Source organism: Anomaloglossus baeobatrachus, chromosome 5 (genome assembly GCF_048569485.1).
Source record: "Anomaloglossus baeobatrachus isolate aAnoBae1 chromosome 5, aAnoBae1.hap1, whole genome shotgun sequence".
NCBI lineage: Eukaryota > Metazoa > Chordata > Amphibia > Anura > Aromobatidae > Anomaloglossus > Anomaloglossus baeobatrachus.
The window spans coordinates 34,102,970-34,123,287 of record NC_134357.1 but is presented as its reverse complement, the minus strand read 5'-3'; the positions used below and the strand labels follow the sequence as shown (position 1 = coordinate 34,123,287).

General features: G+C 49.3%; 1 protein-coding gene across 1 annotated transcript in view; it reads right to left on the bottom strand.

Moving 5' to 3' along the window:
• Nucleotides 1-461: 461 nt before the first annotated feature.
• Nucleotides 462-20,318, bottom strand: part of PI4K2A (phosphatidylinositol 4-kinase type 2 alpha) — a 41,022-nt gene continuing 21,165 nt past the window's right edge. Inside the window, exons 7-9 of the mRNA XM_075348395.1 lie at nt 17,820-17,953; nt 2,925-2,984; nt 462-1,503 (exon numbers count right to left, since the gene is read on the bottom strand). Of these exons, the coding sequence (XP_075204510.1) occupies nt 1,342-1,503; nt 2,925-2,984; nt 17,820-17,953 (356 nt within the window). The 3' untranslated portion in view covers nt 462-1,341. The remainder of the gene's footprint in view (nt 1,504-2,924; nt 2,985-17,819; nt 17,954-20,318) is intronic.

Below are 20,318 nucleotides of genomic sequence, written 5' to 3'. Positions count from 1 at the left end.
TTTGTTTTTTGGGTTTGGTTTATTTGTCCAATTACTTTTGACCTCCTAAAATGTGGAGTGTTTGTAAAGAAATGTGTACAATTCCTACAATTTCTATCAGATATTTTTGTTCAAACCTTCAAATTAAACGTTACAATCTGCACTTGAATTCTGTTGTAGAGGTTTCATTTCAAATCCAATGTGGTGGCATGCAGAGCCCAACTCGCCAAAATTGTGTCACTGTCCAAATATTTCTGGACCCAACTGTACATATTTATATATAGATAGAGAGATTATATATATATATATATATATATATATATATATATATATATATATATATATATATATATATATATATATATTATATATATATATATACACACACACACACACACACACACACACACACACACACACTTTTTTTTTTTTTTTACCACTTTTGAGCTGGGGATGGGACCTCAATAATCACAGATGACACCTTTACCTTTTTCCGGTTAACATTTATTAAATCTGCCATAGGGTTTATGTTAAAAAGGTCATCGCTTTAGCAGTAGCCTCTTCTCCTTTCTTCACAAATCCACCAAGATTTGCAGAAACTAACAGATTTTATGGCGAAAGCGAAAAACAAACAAACAAAAAAAAAGTCCCGTCAGTAGCTTAAAAATATATAATAATAATAATACAACCCTCACTGAGGGTTTGGAAACTTAAACTTTGGAATAAGTGCAGGGATGGTGAGCGTGTCGCTGTGCATACTTCCCAAATACGCACAGGGCGGGATGCCTTTGTAGACAGCACGGCTAGCGGTGCATGCAGTACCCTCGGCATCCAGCAGGTGGCAGTCTGTACAATACGCGGTTGCACAATCTAGAACATGCACACGTTACATAATTCACCAATGTGGCACCTCTGGTTCTAGCTATTTCGTTGCAAGGCTGGCGTGCGTGACTAGGTTGTTCCATGTTTGGCTTATGGAAGTGTCATGTGCCCTGTGGACTTTCAGATCCAGTGGAACTATACGTTCCAGCAATCTGTTCTTGGTTGTGATACAATGTCAGGTAGTGCGGACGTTTTCCTGTAGTTAGGCATTTCTTGGATGGACAATTAAAGGGAAACACTTCCCGGATTTGGGTGTCGGGATTACGCGCTGGGCTCCCCAATGCCACATGCATGCGCCCGATATACAATCCATGGCAGTGACGTCATCATTTATACCAGTGCTTCATACATCCACTTGTCAGTTCCCATCACGTTTCTTTTTATTTTTTTTTTCTCTTGTGACATGTCCATGAAGCGGCTTTACAGCTGCACACTGGCATCTTTTCTGTCCTTTCCATAAAGGGGGGGGATCGTCTGAGATTACCACCAGGAGAAGAAAGGCTTGCGGCTCTGGAAGCTCTGTGTGTACGACTCGCTGCTGCTCTTCTGGTGGGACCGCGCCGTTTCCACTATCACCGGTGGAGTCTGGACCAGCTGCAGAGGACTCTTTCCATCCTTAAGAGCCTGAGTCAGGTTAAGGATCTGGGAATAAAAGAAAAGAATGACATCTCACTGCAATAGAGGTATCAAGGGAGCCGGCTCCTGTGCTCAGTGCTGCCCCCTGGCTGACTGGCTAATTGAGGAAAATGAGTGCACGGATCATGGTATAGTACCTTGTGGCTTATATCCTATGAGAAATCAAACATGCTTGACCCTTGATTTCCTCAATATCTGCCATGGGTGACATTCAACCCCTCCCAACCATAAACATTATATGGTGGGTCAGCAAAATGTTTCTCTTCTGTTCTGGCACCTTACAGATCTTGACCACTTTCCAGCCAAATTTAAAAAAAATGTCCTAAACCTGTTACTAGCCCTTAAACCCCCTTTAAAGGAGATGTCCAGGCTTGGGGCGCAAGTCTGCACTCACTCTTTGAGACTGCAGACTTGTGAATCCTCGCACTGTGTGCGCTGTCAAGATCCTCCGGTGTCGGGAGAAGGTGAGCACGTACATGCAATCGCATGCCGACTAGACATGTGCAGTCTTGATAAATACAAGTGATTTGAGAAACACATGTGGCCGGAAATATACAAATGACATATTTACAGTCACATGACTACCCACTCCCAGAGAATCCTGACTGCGCGCACAGTGCACGCTGTGAGGATTCGCATAGAGTGACTGCAGATTTATGTCTCAAACCTGGAAAACCCCTATTAAATAAATTATTTATAGTTCCAATTAGATTTTTTTTTTACGGTCACAATGCCTGCTCCCGACACCGGATATTCCTGACTGTAGACGCACAGCACACTGTGAGGATTCACAGAGTGACTGCAGATTTGCATCCAAACCTGGAAAACCCATATTTAATGATCGAGTGATCAGAAAATTACTTATAGATCCAATCAGATTTTTTTTTTTTCTGCCATCACATGACTTCCTGCTCCCGACACCGGAGAATCCCAACACTGTGCACACTGCATGCTGTGAGGATTCACACAAAGTGACTGCAGATTTGCGTCTAAAGCCATGAAAATCCCTCATAAAATGAACGGGTTATCAGAAAGTTACCTATTGTTCCAATCAGATTTTTATGTTAAATATATTTTTAAAATTTGTGGGTTTTTTTAATTTTCCAAAAAAAAAAAATGTATATATAAAAAAATTCTTGCAACTTCCATACTGGCCACTAAACCTCAACATTGGACTCCCGCTTCCTGTCCTTTGCATGGAGCAATAGACTCAGACCCTACTTAGTTGCCTTTAATTATTGTGCTCTCATTGGGTCAATATGAAGGGAGTGGGAGGCAGTGAGCTGTGACATTGCTTCCGCTGAATAAACGCTTAGGCGTCGCAGTTGTGATTGACCGTAGCATCTAAGGGGTTAAAGTACAGCAAATCGGACTTTGTGACACAACAGCATGCAAATAAAAAAAAACAAAAAAAAAAAAAAACTCACCTGTCCCCTCATAACTGCAATCTGCTTGTGAAACTGTCCTCGGTCAAATCCTGCATCTTTCTATAGAAAACAGATATTAATGATACAGTATTATGGCATCACAGCGATGACAGTAAGGGGTTAATGTGATACCCATAAATACAATTCAGAACATTCTCCAAAATGAGTCTAGAGAGGGCACAGATAACGGGACATGAAAGGACCAAATCTTAAAATGTTCATCCTGAGCCTCCTGGTTCATAAATAGAAAACTATAACTGCTTTGACACATGGGTAAAGTAGGAGAAAGAATAGGAAATCAACTACTATTTAGGGTCCAGGTCATGTTAACTGTTATAGTCCCTATACCTCCCCCCTCCTCCCCTCAGCTATCACAGAGATGGAGCTCGCCTGATAACTATCTGATCTGGCTGAAGAGCTAGGAATTTACGACCCAGGTGATGGTAGCTATAACCAAAGTAGTGTACACAGAAACATGTTTTTTGAAGGGAAAAACTATTAAAACAGTTTTTAGATGCCACGTTAATGCTAGAAAAATGAAAAGCATATTGCCAGAATCCCTGCGGAGCGCTGAATCCAGCGCTCAGTTTGGCTTTACTAGGAGATTGCTGGTATCGCGACAAATGGGTATTGGCCACTAAAGAAGGGAATTTTGTTACTTACCGTAAATTCCTTTTCTTCTAGCTCCTATTGGGAGACCCAGACGATTGGGTGTATAGCTACTGCCTCCGGAGGCCACACAAAGCATTACACTAAAAAGTGTAAGGCCCCTCCCCTTCTGGCTATACACCCCCAGTGGGATCACTGGCTCACCAGTTTTAGTGCAAAAGCAAGAAGGAGGAAAGCCAATAACTGGTTTAAACAAATTCACTCCGAAGTAACATCGGAGAACTGAAAACCATTCAACATGAACAACATGTGTACCCGAAAACAACCAAAAATCCCGAAGGACAACAGGGCGGGTGCTGGGTCTCCCAATAGGAGCTAGAAGAAAAGGAATTTACGGTAAGTAACAAAATTCCCTTCTTCTTCGGCGCTCCATTGGGAGACCCAGACGATTGGGACGTCCAAAAGCTGTCCCTGGGTGGGTAAAGAAATACCTCATGTTAGAGCTGCAAGACAGCCTTCCCCTACGGGGAGGCAACTGCCGCCTGCAGGACTCTTCTACCTAGGCTGGCGTCCGCCGAAGCATAGGTATGCACCTGATAATGTTTGGTGAAAGTGTGCAGACTCGACCAGGTAGCTGCCTGGCACACCTGTTGAGCCGTAGCCTGGTGCCGTAATGCCCAGGACGCACCCACGGCTCTGGTAGAATGGGCCTTCAGCCCTGATGAAACCGGAAGCCCAGTAGAACGGTAGGCTTCAAGGATTGGTTCCTTGATCCATTGAGCCAGGGTGGATGTTGCAGCCTGCGATCCCTTGCGCTGACCAGTGACAAGGACAAAGAGTGCATCCGAGCGGCGCAGGAGCGCCGTGCGGGAATGTAGATTCTGGGTGCTCTACACCAGATCCAACAATGCAAAGCCATTACATATCGATGAAATGGAGAAAAGGAAGGTAAGGAGATATCCTGATTGTGATAAAAAGGGGATACCACCTTAGGGAGAAACTCTGGGATCGGACGCAGCACTACCTTATCTTGGTGAACACCAGGAAGGGAGCTCTGGATGACCGCGCTGCTAGTTCTGACACTCTCCGAAGAGACGTGACCGCTACCAGAAAGGCCACTTTCTGTGAAAGTCGAGAAAGTGAAAACAACCCTCAGAGGCTCGAAGGGCGGCTCCTAGAGAGCAATTAATACCCTGTGCAGATCCCATGGGTCTGACGGCCTCTTGTACGGAGGGACAATGTGATAATCCCCCTGCAGGAACGTGCGTACCTGAGGAAGTCTTACTAGGCGCTTCTGAAAGAATACCGACAGCGCTGCGACTTGTCCTTTAAGGGAGCCGAGCGACAAACCTTTTCCCAATCCAGATGCAGGAAGGGGGGAAAAAGGAGACAATGCAAATGGCCAGGGAGACACTCCCTAAGCAGAGCACCAAGATAAGAATAACTTCCACGTCTTGTGGGAGATTTTGGCAGACGTCGGCTTCCTAGCCCGTCTCATGGTGGCAATGACGTCTTGAGATAATCCTGAAGACGCTAGGATCTCGGACTCGATGGCCACACAGTCCGGATCAGGGCCGTAGAATTCAGTGGAAAGAACGGCCCTTGGGACAGTAAGTCTGGCCGGTCTGAGAGTGCCCACGGTTGGCCGACCGTGAGATGCCACAGATCCGGGACCACGACCTCCTCGGTCAGTCTGGGACGACGAGGATGGCGCGGCGGCAAGCGGAGCTGAGCTTGCGTAGCACTCTGGGCAACAGTGCCAGAGTAGGAAACACATAGGGTAGCTGGAACTGCGACCAATCCTGAACTAGGGCGCCTGCCGCCAGAGCTCTTTGCTCGTGAGACCGCGCCATGAAAATCGGGACCTTGTTGTTGTGCCGAGACGCCATTAGGTCGACGTCCGGCATCCTCCAGCGGCTACAGATTTCCTGACACCATACTGGGTGCAGAGGCCATTCCCCTGCGTCCATGCCCAGGCGACTGAGGAAGTCTGCTTCCCAATTTTCTACGCCCGGGATGTGAACTGCGGATATGGTGGATGCTCTGTCCCCCACCCACATCAGAATCCGCCGGATTGCCTGGTAGGCTTGGCGATGCGTGTTCCGCCTTGGTGGGCGATGTCTGCCACCGCTGTGGAATTGTCCGACTGAATTCGGATCTGTTTTCCTACCAGCCACTGCTGGAAGGCTTGCAGGGCAAGATGCACTGCCCAGATTTCCAGAACATTGATCTGAAGGATGGACTCCTCTGGAGAGAGTCCTTGACCGTCTGAGAAGGGAAACGTTCCTTTCTAGGGACGTCGACTCCCCAACCCATTGGCAAAGCATGTCCCATTGAAGAGGACGCAGTGAAACTGTGCGAAAGTGACTGCCTCTGCATGAGGCGTCTTAAGGGGTGTGACTGGCCTTGAAGGAGAGACTGCACCCCCGTCTGCAGTGAACGCTGCTTGTCCAGCGGAAGCTTCACTATCGCTGAGGGGGTGTGAAACTCCATGCCCAGATATGTCAGCGATTGGGTCGGTGCCCGATGTAACCTTGAAAAGTTGATGATCCACCCGAAACTCTGGAGAGTCTCCAGCGCCACGTTCAGGCTGTGTCGGCATGCCTCTTGAGAGGGTGCCTTGACAAGTGGATCGTCCAGTAAGGATCACAGAGTGACCCTGAGAGTGCAGGACTGCTCCCACTGCTGCCCTGAACTTGGTGAAAACCCGTAGGGCTGTCGCCAGACCGAAGGGCAGGGCTACGCACTGAAGATGCTCGTCTTCAATAACGAAACGTAGCAAACGCTGGTGCTCTGGAGCAATCGGCACGAGGGGATAAGCATCCTGATGTCTATTGATGCTAGGAAAATCTCCTTGAGACATTGAGGCAATGACGGAGCGGAGGGTTACATCCGGAACCGCCTGGCCTTCACGTGCTTGGTGAGCAGTTTTAGGTTCAGAACGGAACGGAAAAAGCCACCCTTTTTTGGCACCCCAATAAGATTGGAGGAAAAAACCGTGTCTTGTTCCTGAAGAGGAACAGGGATTACCACTCCTTCTGCCTGCAGAAGAGCATCGGCTCGGTGGGGGGGGGTGGGGGAGTTCTGAAGAATCGAGCCGGAGGACGAGAACAGAGCTCTATCCTGTACACGTGAGACACAATGTCTCTCACCCACCGGTCTGTGACCTGTGGCAGCTAAATGTACCCAGAAGCGGGAGATTCTGCCACCAACCGCGGATGCGGGGAGAGAGAGCTGAAATACATGAGGAGATCGCTTTGGCAGCGGTTCCTCCTGCTGCCTTCCTTGGGCGTGAATGAGCCCGGCCGGAATCTGAGCCCCTCTGAGCCTTTTGAGCCCTTTTAGACGAGTACAATTGGGACTTGCCCGAGCCTGGGAAGGACCAACCTCGACTGTCCCCCCAGGACAGCATTACTAGGGTAAGTCGCAATGCAGACATTGCGAGGTTAAGGACACCACCTGCGGCACAGATGTACATGTGCTCAAGACCAGCTGCGCAAGACCAGCTGAAATAGGTTAGGGTGCCCATACGGCTGCGAATGCCGGAGCAACCGACACGCTGATAGCTTCACAGACAGATTTCAACCAGAGGTCTATCTGTCTGTCAATGGCATCTTTAAGTGAATTCCCATCTCCCCTGCAACTATGGATCTAGCCGCAAGCCTGGAGATTGGGGGATCCACCTTTGGACCCTGGGTCCAGGGCTGTACCACATCAGGGTAAAGGGATAACGTGCATCCTTAATACGTTTGGAGAAAACGTTTATCTGGTAAGCGTGGTGTTTCTGAACTGCGTCTCTGAAGTCAGCGTGGTCAGAAAAAGTACTCAATCTACGCATGAGTACTGAAAAAGGATTTCTCCTGCTGTGAAGCTGACTCCTCCACTGGGGGAGCTGAGGGAGAAATATGCAACATTCCATTGATGGACGCTATAAGATCATTCACTATGGCGTCCCCATCCGGTGTAACCGGATTGAGAGCGGCGTCAGGACCAAAGCCCTGATCAGCTACGTCTGCCTCATCATACAGAGAGTCGACCTGCTGGGACCTTGACCAGTGATGAAGCCGAGTGTCGTACCCAGCGAGCTAGCTTAGGCTGTCTGGGACTGCCGTCCGTGTCAGAGCCTTCACCCTGGAATGCCTGGGACCCCCCCGGAGTACTGAGTACGTTCCAAATGAGGGTGGCCAGGGAGCATTAATCAAGATTGCCCATGGCCTGTCTGGAGTGCAAGGTCTCCATCCCATGACAATCTCCGTCCCTGTCCCTGGACAGGGTTCACAGGTGGTTTCTTTGGCCACTTCTAGTAGAGACCCCGGCTGACCAAGTGCTACAGGGGAGCATTGCCCACAATGGGGGTCAGTGAAAACTGCCGGTGGAACAGTATCTGCAGGAAAAGCAGCATAGAAAGCCTGTGTTGCTTTTTTGCTGCTGTATTCTAGTCATCTATGCAATGTACAACATACAAGCATAAACACTTCAGCACATGCAATACAAGCAGCATAGAAAGCCTGTGCCTTGGCACCCTTGCTTTTTTGCTGCTGTTGTCCAGCCATCTAGGAGAATATAGCCCAGAGTAGCGACCGTACAGTGCAATGTATAGCATACAAGCATATATACAAATGAACACTTCAGCACATGCAGTACAAGCAGCCTATAAAGCCTGTGCCTTGGCACCCATGCTTTTTTGCTGCAGTTGTCCAGCCCTCTAGGAGAATATAGCCAAGAGTAGCGACCGTACAGTGCAATGTATAGCATACAAGCATAAGTACAAATGAACACTTCAGCCATGCAATACAAGCAGCCTAGAAAACCTGTGCCTTAGCACCCTTGCGTTTTTGCTGCTGTTATCTCGCCATCTAGAAGGGCATATAGCCAAAGATAGCGACCTACAGTGCAGTGTATAGCATACAAGCATAAAATACAAATGGACACTTCGGTAGTTAGTGGGGTCAGCACTTCAGGTGCTGCTTACCGCCCGCCTATAACGCGGGTGTGTGGTCGCCAGAGCCCTGTGTTGGTTGCCCAGAGCATGTCTCCGTTCCCCAGCTCGGACGGCGTGCAGGAATGGCTGCCGGCGTCCTTCTCCAGCTCGTGTGACGAGGGGCGTGCCGTGGGCGTGCCCCAGACAAGAGCGGGAAACTGGCGTCCCACTGTGTCCAGTGAAGGGGGCTGGAGAATGCAAAGCAGACTCCAGCCCTCGGCGCTGACTGTCTGTACAGCGTCCCGCCTCTCCCCTGACTGGCAGGGCTGGAGGCGGGAACGAAACGAAAACTAGGCCGCAAAGCCGGGGACTCGAGTAATAAGCGCGGCCGTCCATGTGCACGGCCAGCGCGGAAGTCCCAGCCGCGCCACAGTGTAAAAAACACCCAGCAACGGCCGGCGCGGCAGTTCCCAATACATAAAGTCACTCAGCAAAGCTGTAGTGACTAATAGCACGAGCGCTCTGCGCTGTTGCCCCCGGCGCACTAACACTCCCAGCAATGCTGGTGTGTGTGTGCGCGCTTGCCCGGGGACACAGAGTACCTTAATGTAGCAGGGCCTGTCCCTGACGATACTCAGCTCCATATCCAGCAGGTTCTCTGGGTCTGTGGATGGAGCCCGGTCTCAGTGCCTGGAGACCTGTAAGATCCCACTTCACCCAGAGCCCTGAGGGGGGATGGGGAAGGAAAACAGCATGTGGGCTCCAGCCTCCGTACCCGCAATGGGTACCTCAACCTTACAAACCGCAAGTGGGGTGAGAAGGGAGCATGCTGGGGACCCCATATGGGCCCACTTTTCTTCCATCCGACATAGTCAGCAGCTGCTGCTGACTAAACAGTGGAGCTATGCGTGGATGTCTGACCTCCTTCGCACAAAGCAGAAAACTGGTGAGCCAGTGATCCCACTGGGGGTGTATAGCCAGAAGGGGAGGGGCCTTACACTTTTTAGTGTAATGCTTTGTGTGGCCTCCGGAGGCAGTAGCTATACACCCAATCGTCTGGGTCTCGCAATGGAGCGCCGAAGAAATCATGCTAGATGTGTTGTGTTTGGTATTTATGCGAATGTAAAAATCGAGATATAAAATATGACGCTAATATCTCTCACCTGTGTGGCCCAGGGGCAAAGATATCCGAAAAACTAGAATTAGCTCATTTCCCTGACCCCTCAACACAGCCCACAAGGGATCATAAAATGAGGTCACAGGTGGGTGAGCTGAGGTCATAAAAGTCCAAAGCTCATTTTTAAGAGATGGTCAGTATTGGAAGGCACAGCTAAGGGGTGATGCTGGCCGTTTTTCTACCATCTTCTCTTGGAGACCTTCCCTCCCTAAATTCGGACGTCACAGCTATGACACGAGTTTATTAAGTTTCATGTATATCCCTTTTATTTGTATGTAACTGTCTACACTGTATTCATATTGTTCCCTTTTGTAATATATTGTATATTTTATAAACACTGCATATTTTCAGATTAAATATATAAAATTTAATAGTTTGTTTCCTCCTGTTCTATATATGAATCCAAACCCGAAGGGCCCTATGCTATTTGTAACGGGTGCCCGGACTGCCTGTGAAAGGTCCGGTGGTGGCAGCGGAATTATTGTTGTGTAGAATTATTGGGGTGCTATCAGGTATATATATATATTCCATTCGCCAAAATTGATGATATACATTACCCATGCTGGCAGACCTTTAATATTTGTCATTAGTAACTCAGCAGCCTCATTTACTTATTGTCTAGCAGTACCAAAAGTAACCTGCAGACAGGAGGGGCGCTAGAGAGCAGTCGGATTGTGACAAATTAGTGAACAGCTGATGGGATATCTGAGTGACTCCCCCAACTGTTCTTGACAGTCCATGAGTGATAACAGAGAATAGCGGAGCAGACCCCAATCAATAGATGCCAGGCGATATCTCACCATGGGGGATGGGGCGAATCATTCCTTCTTCCTATAGATTTTGCTTTACTGCTGATTCTCATCTACAAAATCTTTTTTAAGAACTACAATCTCAAAATGTGATTAATGTTCACTATAAACCATAGAAAAGAAGGGAATTTTGTTTACTTACCGTAAATTCCTTTTCTTCTAGCTCCTATTGGGAGACCCAGACAATTGGGTGTATAGCTTCTGCCTCTGGAGGCCACACAAAGTAATTACACTTTAAAAAGTGTAACCCCTCCCCTCTGCTATACACCCTCCCGTGCATCACGGGCCCCTCAGTTTTGGTGCCAAAGCAGGAAGGAGGAAACTTATAAATTGGTCTAAGGTAAATTCAATCCGAAGGATGTTCGGAGAACTGAACCATTAACCAAAGAACAATTGAACATGAACAACATGTGTACACAAAAAAACAACAGCCCGAAGGGAACCGGGGCGGGTGCTGGGTCTCCCAATAGGAGCTAGAAGAAAAGGAATTTACGGTAAGTAAACAAAATTCCCTTCTTCTTTGTCGCTCCATTGGGAGACCCAGACAATTGGGATGTCCAAAAGCAATCCCTGGGTGGGTAACAGAATACCTCGATAAAAAGAGCCGGAAACCGGCCCCCTCTTACAGGTGGGCAATTGCCGCCTGAAGGACTCTCCTACCTAGGCTAGCCTCTGCCGAAGCATAGGCATGCACCTGATAGTGTTTAGTGAAGGTGTGAAGACTCGACCAGGTAGCCGCCTGACACACCTGCTGAGCCGTAGCCTGGTGCCGCAAAGCCCAGGATGCACCCACGGCTCTGGTAGAATGGGCTTTCAGCCCTGAAGGAATCTGAAGCCCCGATGAACGGTAGGCTTCAAGAATCGGTTCCTTGATCCACCTAGCCAAGGTTGACTTGGAAGCCTGAGACCCCTTACGCTGGCCAGCGACAAGGATAAAGAGCGCATCCGAACGGCGCAGGGGCGCCGTGCGAGAAATGTAGATTCTGAGTGCTCTCACGAGGTCTAACAAGTGCAAATCCTTTTCACATTGGTGAACTGGATGAGGGCAAAAAGAAGGCAAGGAGATATCCTGATTGAGATGAAAAGAGGATACCACCTTGGGGAGAAATTCCGGGACCGGACGCAGGACCACCTTATCCTTGTGAAAGACCAGGAAGGGGACTTTGCATGACAGCGCTGCTAGCTCAGACACTCTCCTAAGTGAAGTGACTGCCACTAGGAAGGCCACTTTCTGTGAAAGGCGAGATAGAGAGATCTCCCGCATCGGCTCGAAAGGTGGCTTCTGGAGAGCCGTCAGCACCTTGTTAAGATCCCAGGGTTCTAGCGGACGCTTGTAAGGTGGGACTATGTGGCAAACTCCCTGCAGGAACGTGCGGACCTGCGAGAGTCTGGCTAGACGCTTTTCAAAAAAACACTGAAAGCGCCGACACTTGTCCCTTGAGAGAGGCAAGAGACAAACCCTTGTCCAATCCTGATTGAAGAAAGGAAAGAAAAGTGGGCAATGCAAACGGCCAGGGAGCAAAACCCCTATCCGAGCACCAGGCTAAGAAGATCTTCCAAGTCCTGTGGTAGATCTTGGCGGACGTTGATTTCCTGGCCTGTCTCATGGTGGCAATGACATCTTGAGATAAACCTGATGAGGCTAGGAGCCAAGACTCAATGGCCACACAGTCAGGTTGAGGGCCGCAGAATTCAGATGGAAAAATGGCCCTTGAGAAAGCAAGTCTGGTCGGTCTGGGAGTGCCCACGGTTGCCCCACCGTGAGGTGCCACAGATCCGGGTACCACGACCTCCTCGGCCAGTCTGGAGCGACGAGGATGGCGCGCCTGCAGTCGGACCTGATCTTGCGTAACACTCTGGGCAGAAGTGCCAGAGGGGGAAATACATAGGGTAGTCGAAACTGCGACCAGTCCTGAACTAACGCATCTGCCGCCAGCGCCCTGTGATCCTGAGACCGTGCCATGAATGCCGGGACTTTGTTGTTGTGCCGAGACGCCATTAGATCGACGTCCGGCGTTCCCCAGCGGCAACAGATCTCTTGAAACACGTCCGGGTGAAGAGACCATTCCCCTGCGTCCATGCCCTGGCGACTGAGAAAGTCTGCTTCCCAGTTTTCTACGCCCGGGATGTGAACTGCGGAGATGGTGGAGGCTGTGGCTTCCGCCCACAGCAGAATCCGCCGAACTTCTTGGAAGGCTTGACGACTGCGTGTGCCGCCCTGGTGGTTGATGTACGCGACCGCCGTGGCGTTGTCCGACTGTATTCGGATCTGCCTGCCCTCCAGCCACCGCTGGAACGCTTTTAGGGCTAGATACACTGCCCTTATCTCCAGAACGTTGATCTGCAGGGAGGACTCTGTCGGAGTCCAGGTTCCCTGAGCCCTGTGGTAGAGGAAGACCGCTCCCCACCCTGACAGGCTCGCGTCTGTCGTGACCACAGCCCAGGATGGGGGCAGGAAGGATTTTCCCTTCGACAAAGAAGTGGGAAGAAGCCACCACTGAAGGGAGGTTTTGGCTGCTCTTGACAGGGAAACGTTCCTGTCGAGGGACGTCGACCTCTTGTCCCATTTGCGGAGAATGTCCCACTGAAGTGGACGCAGATGAAACTGCGCAAAGGGAACTGCTTCCATTGCTGCCACCATCTTCCCTAGGAAGTGCATAAGGCGTCTCAAAGAGTGTGACTGACCCCGAAGAAGAGATTGGACCCCTGTCTGTAGTGAACGCTGTTTGTCCAGCGGAAGCTTCACTATCGCTGACAGGGTATGAAACTCCATCCCGAGGTAAGTCAGGGATTGGGTCGGTGTCAATTTTGACTTTGGGAAATTGATGATCCACCCGAACCTCTGGAGAGTCTCCAGGGCAATGGTCAGGCTGTCCTGGCAAGCCACCCAGGAGGGTGCCTTGACTAGGAGATCGTCTAAGTAAGGGATCACCGAGTGGCCCTGAGAGTGTAGGACCGCCACCACTGTTGCCATGATCTTGGTGAAGACCCGTGGGGCTGTCGCCAAGCCGAATGGCAGTGCCACGAACTGAAGGTGTTCGTCCCCAATGGCGAAACGCAAGAAACGTTGATGTTCGGGTGCGATCGGCACATGGAGATAAGCATCCTTGATGTCTATCGATGCTAGGAAGTCTCCTTGTGACATTGAGGCGATGACCGAGCGGAGAGATTCCATCCGAAACCTTCTGGTGCTGACATGCTTGTTGAGCAGTTTGAGGTCTAGAACGGGACGGAAAGATCCGTCCTTTTTTGGCACCACGAACAAGTTGGAGTAGAAGCCGTGACCATGTTCCTGAGGGGGAACGGGAATCACCACTCCTTCTGCCTTCAGCGCATTCACCGCCTGAAAGAGTGCAGCGGCTCGCTCTGGGGGCGGAGATGTTGTGAAGAAACGAGTTGGAGGACGAGAGCTGAACTCTATCCGGTAACCGTGAGACAGAATGTCTCTCACCCATCGGTCTTGGACATGTGGCCACCAGGCGTCGCAAAAGCGGGAGAGCCTGCCACCGACCGAGGATGCGGTTTGGGGAGGCCGAGAGTCATGAAGAGGCCGCCTTGGTGGCGGTGCCTCCGGCGGTCTTTTTAGGCCGTGTCTTAGACCGCCATGCAGAAGGGTTTCTCTGGCCCTTCTCCGACCTGTTTGACGTGGAGGAACGTGACTTGGCCGAGGGCCGAAAGGACTGAAACCTCGATTGAAACTTCCGCTGTTGAGGTTTGTTTTGTTTAGACTGGGGTAAGGACGAGTCCTTTCCCTTGGATTGTTTAATAATTTCGTCCAATTGCTCGCCAAACAAACGGTCGCCAGAAAATGGCAAACCGGTTAAGAATTTCTTGGAGGCAGAGTCTGCCTTCCATTCACGTAGCCACATGGCTCTGCGGACTGCCACCGAATTGGCGGATGCTACCGCTGAACGGCTCACCGAGTCCAGGACGGCGTTCATGGCGTAGGACGAAAAAGCCGACGCCTGAGAAGTCAGAGACACAACCTGCGGAGTAGCGGTGCGTGTGACCGCCGTAATCTCAGACAGACCAGCTGAGATAGCTTGGAGCGCCCACACTGCCGCAAATGCCGGAGCAAAAGATGCTCCTATGGCTTCATAGATGGATTTCATCATGAGCTCTATTTGCCTGTCAGTGGCATCCTTGAGCGATGAGCCATCTGCCACTGAAACCACAGATCTGGCCGCCAGCCTAGAGACTGGAGGATCCACTTTTGGACACTGAGCCCAACCCTTCACTACTTCCGGGGGGGAAGGGATAACGTGTGTCATTAAGGCGCTTAGTAAAACGCTTGTCCGGAAATGCTCTGTGCTTCTGGACAGCATCCCTGAAATTAGAGTGATCGACAAAGGCACTCCGTGTACGTTTGGGAAACCGAAACTGGTGTTTCTCCTGCTGTGAAGCCGCCTCCTCTACAGTTGGAGTTGGAGGAGAAATTTCTAGCACCTGGTTGATGGACGCTATAAGGTCATTTACTATGGCGTCCCCTTCAGGTGTATCTAGATTGAGAGCACCGTCAGGGTCTGAGCCCTGAGCTGCGCTTTCCTCTTCATCCTCTAGAGAGTCCTCATGCTGAGACCCTGAGCAGCGTGATGAAGTGGAGGAAGGTCCCCAGCGAGCCCGCTTCACCGGTCTGGGACTGCGGTCCGAGTCGGAGTCCTCACCGTGGGACCTATGTGTCACCTCAGGAGCAGATTGCTGCGCCAACTGAGGGGGACCTGGGGACGAATAACGCACAGTGCCCTGCATCTGTGTTGTTGGTCTGGACTGCAAGGCTTCTAGTATCTTAGCAGACCATTTGTCCATAGACTGAGCCATGGACTGTGAAAGCGACTCAGACAGTTTGTCAGCCAAAACTGCAAACTCTGTCCCTGTCACCTGGACAGTGGGAACCGGTGTCTCTACCTGAGCCGGGGGTCCCACCAGTGCGTGAGGCTACGGCTGAGTGGGTGTCACAGGGGCCGAGCATTGCACACAATGAGGGTAGGTGGAACCTGCAGGTAGCATAGCCGCACATGAGGTACAGGTTGCAAAAAAAGCCTGTGCCCTGGTACCCTTGCTCTTTGCAGACGACATGTTGTTGTCCTCCAAGAGATCAGTAAGGGATCACCGTGAACACTGAGGGATATATATAGCCCCAAGTTACAGTACAGCCGAACCAGCCAATGTATATACAAAGCTCTGGGGAGTCCAGCACCGGCAGACCGGTGTGGCTTACCAATCGCTTGTGTGGCCACCAGATTCCCTGCCCCGGGCCTCCCTCAGCTGCAGCCAGAAGATCTCCACCGCAGACTGTGCTGAAAAAATGGCTGACGGCGTTCTCTGAGGAGGAGGGAGGCGTGGGCGTAGTCACAAAAGTGCGGGAATCTGGTGCCCCAGCGTGAGTAGTGAGGGGGGCGGAGGACAGCTCAGTGTACTCCAGCCCTCACTGTCGGCGTCATACCGACCGTCCCGCCCTTTTCCCTGACTGGCAGGCCTGGGGGCGGGAGAATCCAATACTAGGCCGCAAAAGCCGGGGACTAAAGTTAAAACCGCGGCCGGCCGGCAGTGCACGGTCGGCGCGGTAGTCCCGGACCCATATCCCCGCCGCAGTCGCTGCAGCGTCCGGGCCCAAGGTGCTTTATGCGCCGTCCCAACGGGGACACAGAGTACCTGTGGATGCAGGGCCATGTCCCTGACGATACTCCGTCTCCTGTCCGGCAGATTCCCCCAGGGGCTGCGGAGGGAGACCGGTCCCAGTGTCTGGATGACCGGATAGGATCCCACTTCCCCAGAGCCCCTAAGGGATGGGGAAGGAAAGCGGCATGTGGCTCCAGCCTGTGTACCCGCAATGGGTACCTCAACCTTAACAACACCGCCGACCTGAGTGGGGTGAGAAGGGAGCATGCCGGGGGCCCCATAGGGGCCCTCTTTTCTTCCATCCGATAAAGTCAGCAGCTGCTGCTGACTAAAACGTGGAGCTTGCGTGAATGTGTGCCTCCTTCAACACAAAGCAAAAAACTGAGGGGCCCGTGATGCACGGGAGGGTGTATAGCAGAGGGGAGGGGTTACACTTTTTAAAGTGTAATTACTTTGTGTGGCCTCCAGAGGCAGAAGCTATACACCCAATTGTCTGGGTCTCCCAATGGAGCGACAAAGAAATGTCTGAGGCGAAGGAAGGAAGGAATGTGACGGGCGGAGAACAGAGGGCTGTATTGTGCGCGGCGGCAGAACAAACACTTTCTTCTACGCGGCTGATAAGATTACATTTTTGCGGTTGGGTTTTATTCCATATTTTGGAGTATTTGGTATCTCCATCTTCTATACATAGCAGAATGAGTTACCAGGGAGTCAGTCAGCGAGCTCCTCTAATGGTCTGTCTTCTCCTAAACCCGTTTATGATCACATTAATAAAGGTCACAGCTGATGCAATCCAACAACTGCAACTTTTTGAGGATTTCAAAGTTTGTCGATTCCCAGTCATTAATTTTGGAGGGAAAAAAAATAGGAAAATTAAATTATAATCCTGCCATTGTTATTAGTGAAGAACCAAAGAGAAGAGTCAGTAACACTACCTTCATGCAAAGAACAATATTTTATTAAACAGTTATATAACACGATTAAAAAGGTTCAAGGTGTGCTGGTAAGGATACAAACAGTAGTGGAACATGCACACCATTGCTGGCTATAAGTATATTAGGCAAAGCAGCCTATAGCTGGGACTATGTGTCATAAATAATTTACAAAAAAGAAGAGGCACTCACAAGATAAATGAAAGGAGTGAAAAAACATCACTCCTTTCATTTATCTTGTGAGTGTTTTGCTCCACTCATTAGTGATTACTTACTGACTGTCTGCCTAATAGTAATTACATCTCTGCACTATGTTGCACTGTATGTATTTTTCTGGTTAACCATTTGAGTGCCTCTTCTTTTTTGTAAATTATTTATGACACATAGTCCCAGCTATAGGCTGCTTTGCCTAATATACTTATAGCCAGCAATGGTGTGCATGTTCCACTACTGTTTGTATCCTTACCAGCACACCTTGAACCTTTTTAATCGTGTTATATAACTGTTTAATAAAATATTGTTCTTTGCATGAAGGTAGTGTTACTGACTCTTCTCTTTGGTTCTTCAATTGTATATATGGAGTCACTACCAGGGATTTTGTATCCTTTATGTCCCTTATAGGGGTTATGGTGATCATTGGTGACCACCAAAAATCTCCCCCACTTGGTTATGTTCAGATGTTGTTTATATTCATTGTTATTAGTGGTAGCTTTCTTTTCTTTCTTTACACGTTGGTGCGACCACAATGAGACCAAACTTTTAGGTTTTAGTAGTTTGGTGAATAAATAATGATTTTTTTTGGGGGGGGGGGGGGGGCAGTTCACTAACCTTGAAAAGCTCATAGAGATCTTCCTCCAAATCTTTGACAAAGTTGGGGTCTGAGATTTTCGGGAGGATGAGTTCTTTGATTTCCTGGGAAAATGGAACTTTGGCTTGTGGTAACCAGGCCCAGTAAAAAGGATCTAAAGAGAGGAAGAAAAAACACAAAAAACTATGCAGCCCAGTATACACCGTAAAGGAAAGTGCAAAAAACAGTGCTCCAGAGCTGGAGAGAATATAGCGGCCAGAACCAGCAAAACAGGGGGGTCCTAAAGTCCGTCATTTCCAGTATGGACTAATGGACCAGCTACTGGTGATGACTGCACTGACTGGAGAACAGCAGAGCCACGGCCTAAATGCTACACTTGCATTTTTTCGGCTGTATTTGGAACCTTCTTACCCACGTTTATACTAAAAATATCCCTTTCAGGACTGGGTTTTATTTATTCATTCTTTTTGTTTGTATGACCTCCGGTGAACTGAGTGACGTCACTGCTGCCAGTCGGGTCCCCCTTGTCAGTGTTTGACAGAGCCTGGAGAGATCGGACATGTTTTCGGTCTCTGCAGAACCATCGTGGGACGTCCTGTAGATTATGGCAGAACTTCAAGGGTCTTTTAGGGTGGGGGGTAAAAAAGAGGGGAAAGAGGGTGCTGTATTTTATTTAAAATAAAAGGATTTTTCTCGGTGTTTGTGTTTTATTTCTAACTTATAGGATTAGTGATGGGGGATCTGTACCCATCAATAATTCTGGCCTTAGAAGTGTCATTAACCCCTTACTACCACCGCACCAGGGCAATAGGGAAAAGCTGGGTAAAGTGCTGGGATTGTCACATCTTATGGATGTTACAATTCTGGGGTGGCTACAGGCTGCTATTCTTAGGCTGGGGGGTCCCAACAACCATAGCTCTCCCCAGCCTGAAAATACCATCCCCATCTGTTGGCTTTATCTTAGCTGGGTATCAAAATTAGGTTGACCGCACATTGTGTGGTTTTTTTTTTTAAATGATTTATTTAAATAAATAAATAAGACGCTTGCGGTTTCTCTTATTTTGATATACAGCCAAGATAAGCCCACGGCTGAGGGTGGCAGCCTGTAGCTGTGGTTTTCTCTCTGCTGGTATGACTATAAGGGGGACCCTATGCCTTTTTGTTTATTTTACACTCCACTATAAGCACGCAGACAGCGTCTGTGATTCCAACCAATCACAAGTGCTGCTAGAGATGGTGGGGGCATAGTCTACCGTCAACCAAATCAGAGCTGCCGGTGAGCGGGGAAAGCAGTGAATATGTATGCGGACTGATGAGCGGATTCATGAGTAGTGTTACAGCCGCACAGGAGGCACAGTAAGTATATTCTCCTGCTTTACCATTGTGTTTCTTACCTTTTTTTTTTTTTTCTTATCCGGGTGGCCGAAACAGAACTGTAACACAGACTATCCCGGGAAGTCTATGTCTGCGTCCAGGGTACCTGCTGTTCGGTACAGACGGCGAACTTTACAGTTCGGGTTCGCTCATCACTAGTCAGCAGCATTTCTGTGGTTAATCAGCAGTGATTTGAGTTGTTAACTCTGAACGCTGCTGTTAGACGCAGGTACCGGCTGTGTAACAACTCCTGAGCCCGCTTTCTCACATAACATTACGCAATGGAGTGGGAAGGGGTTGGTTGATGCCCAACTGCTGGATAAGTGGCAAATATTAGATTGGTGAGCGTCCAACCGCTGGGACCTTCTTTAAGATCTAAACAGTGGACCCCAGCATCCCCCACTATACTCCACCTATTCCCTGTCCGGTAGTAGGAGAAGATTTATGTACTTGAGTAGCCCAATTCTGGCAATGAAAAGTTGGACACCACCCCAGCCTTAATCACCTATCTAGTAAATAGCAGTTATCTAGTATTACCGGAGAAGCCCTTTAAAAGGGTTAACAGCCATTAATTTAGGTTGTTAGTATATATCCAGCCACTTAACATTTTCTTCCAAGGGAACCAACCAGCAATATCTTCATATATAAAGTAAAGCCAGTGCTATACTGGCGCTCAGATGCTGAATGTAAGCGTAGCTTTTGTTCTGAATTGGAGGTTTTATTTCAGAAATATGTGCAAGTAAAGTTCCAGCAATACACTGCTATGTGATTGACAGGTGCAACAGGAAGGGAATATGTGGGTCAGGTCTTGCTATCTATTCCCACCCTATGTGCTGCCTGGCCTTGGTTCCCGGTCGCTGTCATAGACCGGGGCGGGTGTTATGATTCAGGGACCGGGGAGGATCAAAAAAAAATGCAGAATCCCAAAAAGGTAACAGAGTGGCTATAAACTTAACGGACTGCAGACCTAATCCTGACACAGAACTAGAAGTAGCCGTGGGACGAGCCTACGATGACTTGGACGCCTCGACAAAGCCAGAGAACTAAATATTCTTACAGATAGAGATATAAGAAAGCTAATCTGCCTCGGAGCAGTCCCCAAAGATAGATAGATAGCCCCCCACATGTAAAGGCTACGGTGATAT